Source organism: Daucus carota, chromosome 6 (assembly GCF_001625215.2).
Source record: "Daucus carota subsp. sativus chromosome 6, DH1 v3.0, whole genome shotgun sequence".
NCBI classification, from domain to species: Eukaryota; Viridiplantae; Streptophyta; class Magnoliopsida; order Apiales; family Apiaceae; genus Daucus; species Daucus carota.
The window spans coordinates 32,321,780-32,330,322 of NC_030386.2; the positions used below are offsets into that span (position 1 = coordinate 32,321,780).

An 8,543-nucleotide genomic window follows, 5' to 3' on the forward strand; every position below is an offset into this window, starting at 1 on the left:
TTTCTGCCTCAGTTAACCGCTCTAACAAAACTGTTCTAAAACTGGTGGAAATTAACATTATTTACTTCTATGTTCTCTCTTCCCACTTCAGTTCATAAAAAATCAGGAAGCTGAGCCTAAATTAATGCAAGTACTGGAACACCAGATCAGTAACCACAACTCTGCAAGAAGTCTATGTGAAAACAATGCTAAAAAGACAAACAAGAAACATCAAACATAGTCTTTCAAATTCCATACCCTCCAAGTTTCTTCAGTTACAGAGGCACAGCATCCAATTGAAAACAACTTGAAGAGACAAGGAAACAAACTACTTCACCACAAACAACCAAAAGCCTACCATATACCTAGTTCATCGCAATTCTAAAGTACATCACCAAAAATCAATGTTCGCATCCTATTTACTTTCCACCAGTATGTTTTGCTTTGTTGTGAGATTCCAGAGCAACCTCCGATTTGAATGTCCTGCAATTGAGTTCACATTTTAATGAATGCCAACTTCAACAGTGTTTTTTGCCAAGTTACACACTACAACAGTTATCTATATCAAACATTTACCTCTTACAGGAGTTGCAAGTATGAGACCCGTCAGTCTTGGGAGTCTGCTGGTTCAGCTTATTAGCAGGAGTTTTTCCAGTCTGTTTTGAAGGATAGGGTGTAGCCACATGGACACTGCTCTTCTTGCCATCTGTAAAAACAATGGACCAGACAAATACAGCTCAATATCCCAGGACACATGCAATCAATTTGTGACGAACATACTAAAGAAAATTTAGTAATGGAGATGCTAAAAAAAGAAAAGAAAAATCATTCCCAAAATAAAAATGAAAGCCGATTCAACAAATAATTATCTGCATAGAAATATGATTTTGCAAGACAATCTTTATTGTAAAAAAAAAATAGAAAGAAGAGAAACAAGATAAGTGCCGCACCAGTTTTTGGAGGAGTAATCAATTTAGCTTTCTTTTCGGGGAGAGCTTTTTTAGCAGGCGTCAGAGCTCTTTTCTTGCTAGATTTAACCTTAAATGAATAACACATTTATCAGCATATATTATTGGACAATTACAGGCATACTATGTATTAAAAAAAAACGTTAGACAATTTACTTGCACTGGTGTCTCTTCATCCTCATCACTGTCACTATCTTCATCTGACTCCTGGAAAATTAACAAGTAAATGTGTTAATCTTAATTTGACAACACTAAAATTGATATAATTCAAGAGGATGCGAACAAGATAAAACCTAGCCTATATAATAAGAACAGGGTAAAAGTGGGTTCGTACAAGAGAAAACCAAGATAAAAGATCTGTGGTAAAAGTATCATAAAATCAAAAGAAAACTTGTAAAAGGTTGGACAAACATGCTGATGTGAACAAGGCAAAAAAAGTCCAAGTTGGACATTCAAAACTACCCAAAAAAAAGTAACAGATATCATTTTTTTTGTGTGTTTCCTTTGAGTGCAAAAACCTAACATTTGCATTTCACATTATTAAACTTTCAAATCTCTAGCAAGGACTATACGTTAACCCCTAAAAGATAGTCCCTAAACGATAAAACACCGCATACTGCTAAGGTGGCTACTTTCAGAGACAAGTCTTGCTTGGTTACACATGACCAACACACTTGTAGACCAAAAACATTGTGCCAGGCCCAGTCTGATATATGTTATCTTAGACCAATTTCCCTATATTGTGTTACTTAGGTGTTACATACATGATATACACACAGAGACACGATTAAAATAAAATTTACATATTATATACTTGTTGCAGGACGGCGACTTGACTTACATCAGCTTCCTCTGAATAATCCTCAGACATTGCATCATCATCACCGGAGTCGGCATCATTTTTAGGATCTACAATCTTCGCCTTCTGTTTCCCAGCAGCAGAAACCTTCTCAGCACTAACCTTCGTGTCATCCTCACTTGAAGTTTCATCATCATCACTAGAGTCATCAGTATCATCTGAACTCACATCTTTTGTGGGTTCTACAATATTCGCCTTCTGTTTTCCAGCAGCAGAATCTTTCTTAACACTAACCTTCGGGTCATCCTCACTTGAAGTTTCATCATCTTCACTAGAGTCATCAGTAGTATCTGAACTCGCAGCTTTTCTGGGTTCTACAATCTTCGCCTTTTCTTTATCCTTTTGTTTATCTGCAGCGGAATTCTTATCAGCACTAGCCTTCACGTGCTCTTGCTTAACTTCAGTAGGTGGTCCTCCTATGAAGTTTTATAAAATACATTTATTTATGACTAATTAATAGGTGTGATGATACCAGAGACAGAATGGTTCTTACCATTTGCAGCAATAACTGGGATATCTTCATCCGATTCAGCATCTGTGCAAAATTAACATATATTAGAACACCGAATACTCGAAAAGTAAAGTTAAAGAAGAAATTATCAGTTTCCTCACCAGAATCATCCACATCTGAAGCTGTAAGAAACCATTTAAGTCAAGAAGAAAACATCAACTACTGTAACAAATTATATAAAGGCTACAGTAAAACTTGGAAAGCCTGCAAATTAATCTCAAAACCCATTGGTAAAAAAGGATATCGATCAGATTTTTCATTATCAGCTGTATATCCAAGGAAGAATATACTTCCATTTTTCCAGTTGTGGGATATCTCGAATGTCTTATCAAACACCAAGTCAAAGCTCTGCTGAAATAACTTTTTAGAGTTAAGTGTTCCAAGGGCAAGCTTTTTCTCATCGACTTTCACATAGAGACAAATGGACACAGGAATGTCCTTCTCGACATCACCAATACAAGCCTGCAAAAAGCAGAGCAATTTTGTAAATATATTTATATTCATATATAGATAGTGGAGCATAAGGTTCCACACTCCGTATACCTGTGAGAGATGCAACGCCTTATTTTCATCAATTTTCACCTTGAAAGATTCTCCAGCTTTGACCTCAGCAGCTATGAGTATTTACATATTAAGCTTAATAACTCCAAATTGTTTGGTACTAAACAGAGTTACAATTTCAATTGCCAGGTAAAATACAGACACTTAAGAAGATCTACTGAAAATTGCTGGAAAAATAACTAGACAATTTTTATAAAATTATTTCAAGTTATTGCCGGATCGAAGCAGTCATAACAAAATCCAGACTAAATTAACAGACCATTTGGACAATACAAGAAAACAAACAATGCTTTAAACAAAAATAACATAGAACTCATGCAGGATTAATAGTAGTATTAATAAACAACAATGTGTCCCGAATGGGCAGGATTAATAAGAGTATCAACACATATAACAATAACACCAAGCTACAAACAGTAGCCAGACATCTTGCACAAGCCACATAAACAAGTACAAGTATTGTATTTCTTGATATTCAAAAAATAACGCCCCGCTGAAGTAAAGAATATAACACTGAAACAAAACCCTAAACATCCGAGAAAACCTGGAAACACTAAATAGCACTTGCAATTTTTTTCATAATACAAAAAATACATGAGAAACACAAACAAGCTCCGATGGAGCTGTCATAATTCAGTCACATATTTATCGCAGCATCGCATTACAAACGATATCATAAAACGTTTAACACAGTACAACTACAATCGCATAGCAGTGACATACTGACATCACTAGTATATAAAAATTAAAGAACAAGCGATAACAACATTAAAAGACACAATTAAACTTAAATTAGCAGGGTGCATGCATCAACGATCGTGTTTGGAGAAATTTAGCAACAATCAGTGTGAGTGCGCGTGTTTGTATACACACATACATACACAATATCAAAAATATAAACAATGAAACCCTAAAACTATAATTAAAAAAAAAACTAAAAAAGGTGAAAATAAAAAGAATAAATCTGCAAAATTGAGAAGACGAGTGATGAGAAGAGACGTTACCCCAAAACTCCATTGCAGCTGTGTTGATGCTAATTCGAGTAATTTTTCGAGTAAAAGCTAGGGCTAATTAACGGAGAAGATGAAGAATGCATATGTTTATATAGGAAGGGGGTGAGGATACTGTGTATCGCGGACCACTATAATTTCGCCATTTCCAAATATATGTCCATATTTTATTAAAGAAAATCGATCTTTCTGGAATGCTTCTCAAAAGGTAATTGTAGTTTCAATCATTTTATACGAAAATGAACGTAACAAATTATAATTGTTTGATTTTTTTTTATCTAATTGTAATTATCTTTAAGCTTCTTTCAGTAAAATCTACCCAATTTTTTTAGCCAGTCCCGGATTTTGTGGATTTGTTTAAAAGAAACAATCTTAGCAAAGATAAATAAATAAATGTTTTGCAAAAATAATCTTCTAAAGACTTTTAATTTCAAATTAAGGAGTCTGAATTATTTTATTGACGCCATTTTCAAGACATGCTGAATAAATATTTTTGAGATCTAATTGTAATTTGTGAGTGTTTCTTTTGTGTTTTCGGCAGCATCCATCCCTGTTCACGTATTTTATTTGCGGAAAAAATCCTACAACAAAATGCCAGGGGCCTTGCCACTAATTGCTAAACCATTAGTACAGACAGAAAGGATGGATTGGTATGCTAGTATAAGTTCCAAGTAATGAAAGAAGTCAGAAGAGTTCTACCATATTTCATCAGTTTTAGATGCCACAATTAACTGTTTACTAATAACACGGAGTCATTTTGCACAGCGACCTTCTTAAGACCCCGTAGACAAGAGCAAGTTCTGCTACGTTTCAGATTAGCTAAAGCGCTGCAGCCTGTAGACAGCATTAGACGGAACAGTTATTTTTTTGACATTGTACAAGAAGAATGGCATATAACACATAGAGCATGTAATGAGGGACTGTTTTAGTTGCATCTGAACACTCCAGTAAACCATTAAGAATCCTTCTATCCAAGTAAATATATACATCCAATCAACAACCACCAAAAACTATCTCACATCTACCAAACAACCTATTACTAGCATTAGTGATAAATTACCTGGCAAAAAAATAAATAAAAATGTCCTATAGTTAAGGGCTATGAGTGTGAATGACATCACCTACAGTACCGCAAAATGAAATGAAACATGTAATGCATCTGAGCGCCAGAGCGTCTCTCCAATGCCAGCCGTCAAATTTTGCGGACTTCTCAATCCCCTTGCACAACTGCAAGCCTGTAATCTTTATGAAGGTACATGGTAGATAAATTTGAAAAATTAGAATACTGCTTAAAAGAAGAAGATAAACTCCATAGTTAAACAATTGCGAACGATTTAATGTAAGATTTCAGGATGACTGACAACATCAAAAAGGTATGTAAGCGGATTACACATTTCAAATGATTGAATGTATGTGCTTCAGTTATAAAACTAAATTGTCATATACAGATAAGTATGTCATTGGATCTACAAGAAACAATATTTCCATTAACTGAAGTGCAAAAGCAGTTGAATCCCTATGGATTTACTCTTTCAGTTTCAGAGTTATCACTTTTAGGTTGGCCAACTTGGTCCTCGAGCTCTGTCAAAGAAGACTCATGGTGCCACATATCAAATTCGGAACCTACCGCCACCTGTAATGAACTTACATCCCATATACCTGACATCCCACCACTGGCTCCAAACTCTGGAGCAACATTATTATTACTGAGATTGCCCAATACTGCAGTGTTCGAGTTAGATATACTAGGCCCAGCTTCAGAACCCAGGTTCAAGGGGAATTGTCCACCGAGCTCTTCAAATCCAAACCCAGGAGACATCAATTCTGGATAACTGTTATCCTTTCCACAAACATATGGGGAGCAGACAAAATATTCTGGAAAGTGGTCTTGTTGACAACTCACTTCTTTGTTCCCAACAAACAGGGAATTGTTAGGTCCCAGATCAGGGATTCCCCTTCTGACTTCCTCTAGAGACTCAGGTAAGCCATCTTGAACAGCCATGTTATGTGATTGAACGATGTTCTGAACTCGACATGATGGGACTTCTGCACTAAAACCAGGATTCTCTACTGTTTCTTGTTTTAAAGAATGAACAATCTGTTCAGCTAAATTTGAATGTGGGTTTTCATATGCTGTAGCAGAATTCTCCAAATTATCTTCGAATTTAAAAATCTGCTCCTCCATTGCCAAAGCCGAGATAGGCGGTTTAGTTTCCTGATGTTTTGCGAACTTTTTTGCTGTCCTTGGAGAAACAATGCTCCCCTTATCTTTTCTCTGAAGACGAGCCAAGAACTCAGGGTGTTGGAAAACATTTGCTAAGAAAGATATCATCTGTTTCTGTTTCTGTTCTGCGGCTTGGAGCTTCTCATTTACTGCTTCCATATGTTGAACCGTGCAATGATGCTGCTGCTGCAATTCAATGACCTCCTGCATCATCATACCCCTCTCTTTCCTCAAACGTTCTATCTCATCTTCGATCTGAGCTTTCCTTAAATCACTGCTTGGATTCTCTGTTTGTTGAGAATGAGTTGTCCTGCGCCTAAGGATGTTCTTCAACAGATGTCTCTTCCCTCTCAAAAAACATTCATTTGCAAACTCCCACTTGTCCGTGTCAATCTTGCGGAATCCCTGGAAACAGTTAGTCAAGTCATGCCACTGTCACTTGCAGTAAAGAACTATTCCAATATATTAGCAAATACAAACTGCTTAAAACAAAATATTTATTATATAAGATAGAAGCAACTGAAAGCATAAAATAGAGCTTCATTGCAAAGAAGAGTGATAAATCATAAATTAGCGAGACAGAGAGTGATAGATATACCGAGATAACACTTTGCAAGCAAACAATATAATAATGAAAAACTGTTAGCAGAATATTGACTTACCACTCCAGTAGGTTATGCTTGAGTGGAAATGACGATCTTATTCTGCTTAAGTAAAGAGCCGAAGAGCAGCTCCTCCTTGAATATGACTCCTTTTTTAAAAAAAAGACCTTAAAATTGACTCTTTAATTATAGCAGTCCCATCATCACATTATTATACACATACATGTAACCAAATAAACTATTCATCATAGTTCACAAGCAACATATCTCTTGATAACATTAAGGACCATAAACATTATAGAATTATAGCCATTAGCACATTACAGAAAACAAAGCATCTGTAAGACCTAGTGCTTTTAAACCAAAAATTCATTCAATGTAGGCAATCTGAGCGGTATGTTACATCACTCAAGAGGAAACAATACAGTAATGTAACCAGGAGCCCGGAGTGATGATATACAGAGTGATAAATCTGATACAGTTACATAAATAACCAGCAAAAAGTACAACAATGATGGAAACATAACTAAATACAGGACATACAAACAGAAAATGTAACAAAATTACATCGAGACTACGAACACCAGCCAACTGAGACTTGTGACTGAGTATAATAATACTAGTATATATTATATACCCACATAAGTATTAAGCTGACGAATAAAGCTGGAGAAATTATTGTGCTTGAAATGCCTGGGAAGTAATAGCCTGGCAAACTCAATCGGATCCCACACCACAATGCTCTGGCCTGTTTCACCCCATGAGATTATCGAATCCACTGCCGGGTCATCGACAAGATCAAACGTCTTGGACAAAAATTGGGGAACCGGAGGCTCGTGTAAATTTCTCCACGGCTGAGGAGAAATCTCCTCTAAATTGTCGCTAAATTGCAAAGAAACTGCTACAGGCTCGTCCTCGTAATTAAAAGAAGGAAATGAGAATTCTTTTTCATTATCATTCATGTTTATGAGAAAAGAGGAAGATATTTGATATGTTGTGGACTTGTGGTGTATTTACGCATATATATATAGGTAATGCAGACAAGGTGTTTGATAAATATCTTGAGAGAGGAAAATGAAAGGAAAGTGGAAAAGGCGGTGTAAGCTGCTCTGTTTTGTCGCCATTTGTTCCCGGGCAGTGCTTAATGGTTAAGTTAGCTCACGTGGAACTAGAGCCGAAGAGCTGTTACCAGAAAAGGAAAGGAGTAACAGGGATATTCAAATTTTCAAACTACCACCGCCTTATATTTGTACCGAGCAGGGGCAGAGGGGTTTTGTCCAAACCGGTTCGGCGGGCCCAAATTATTTAACTTAAATCATCAATCAATCATCAATATACTTATATAAAGGAGAAGCGAGTGGTGTCTAGGTGGCGCCTCTCACATCGCTCCGTTCTATTTTTCTAATTTTCTGAAATTTCTGGATGAAAAATATTAAAAATTAGAACTACCTTTTTTAATTTCGGGTATATTAGAAGCAAGTTTTCTGGATGAAAAATATTAAAAATTAGAACTACCTTTTTTAGTTTCGGGTATATTAGAAGCAAGTTTCAGAATCTGATTTTGTTTCAGATTATTTATGGAATATAGTAACTTGAAAATTTTAATCTGATTTTGTTTCGGATTATTTAATTATGGGAAATATAGATTATTTATGGAATACAGTAACTTGAATTTTTTTTTCAGATTTTGTTCAGATTATTTAATTATGGGAAAGAGTAGCAAACAATTCTCTCTGCACCTATAAAGATTATTTATTTTGTTCATCAGACATGTTTGTTGTCGTTAATTTTTATATGATTTACTTTGTATACAGGAAAAAATTATTCAT

At 35.6% G+C, this 8,543-nt stretch overlaps 2 protein-coding genes across 3 annotated transcripts; both read right to left on the reverse strand.

Annotated features, from left to right (window-relative positions):
* Nucleotides 1-206: 206 nt before the first annotated feature.
* LOC108224459 (histone deacetylase HDT1) lies at nt 207-4,041 on the reverse strand. Of its 2 annotated transcripts, none has more exons than XM_064079872.1 (10): nt 3,883-4,041; nt 2,861-2,931; nt 2,561-2,779; nt 2,419-2,440; nt 2,300-2,341; nt 1,789-2,156; nt 1,104-1,154; nt 930-1,017; nt 556-685; nt 207-462 (listed from the first exon to the last, which is right to left on the reverse strand). In XM_064079872.1, the coding sequence occupies exons 1-10, from the start codon at nt 3,893-3,895 to the stop codon at nt 399-401; spliced, it is 1,068 nt and encodes a 355-aa protein (XP_063935942.1). In that variant the 5' UTR covers nt 3,896-4,041; the 3' UTR covers nt 207-398. The 2 variants fall into 2 exon arrangements, with proteins under 2 accessions (XP_063935942.1, XP_063935941.1); XM_064079871.1 differs by having other exon boundaries at nt 1,789-2,222.
* A 1,208-nt stretch (nt 4,042-5,249) lies between these two features.
* LOC108225420 (heat stress transcription factor A-3) lies at nt 5,250-8,005 on the reverse strand. Its single transcript, XM_017400277.2, has 2 exons — nt 7,356-8,005; nt 5,250-6,517 (listed from the first exon to the last, which is right to left on the reverse strand). Exons 1-2 carry the CDS (start codon nt 7,674-7,676, stop codon nt 5,405-5,407), a joined length of 1,434 nt encoding a protein of 477 aa, XP_017255766.1. The 5' UTR covers nt 7,677-8,005; the 3' UTR covers nt 5,250-5,404.
* Nucleotides 8,006-8,543: the final 538 nt, after the last annotated feature.

What these genes read in the sequence shown, in the direction of transcription:
- LOC108224459 (XM_064079871.1), bottom strand. An exon ending in AGGCGTTGCATCTCTCACAG is followed by an intron (nt 2,780 to 2,860) that starts GTATACGGAGTG and finishes TGCTTTTTGCAG; the next exon opens with GCTTGTATTGGTGATGTCGA. An exon ending in ATGAAGAGACACCAGTGCAA is followed by an intron (nt 1,018 to 1,103) that starts GTAAATTGTCTA and finishes TATTCATTTAAG; the next exon opens with GTTAAATCTAGCAAGAAAAG.
- LOC108225420 (XM_017400277.2), bottom strand. Translation starts at nt 7,676, where the DNA reads ATGAATGATAATGAAAAAGAATTCTCATTTCCTTCTTTTAATTACGAG. An exon ending in TTCGTCAGCTTAATACTTAT is followed by an intron (nt 6,518 to 7,355) that starts GTGGGTATATAA and finishes AACTGTTTCCAG; the next exon opens with GGATTCCGCAAGATTGACAC.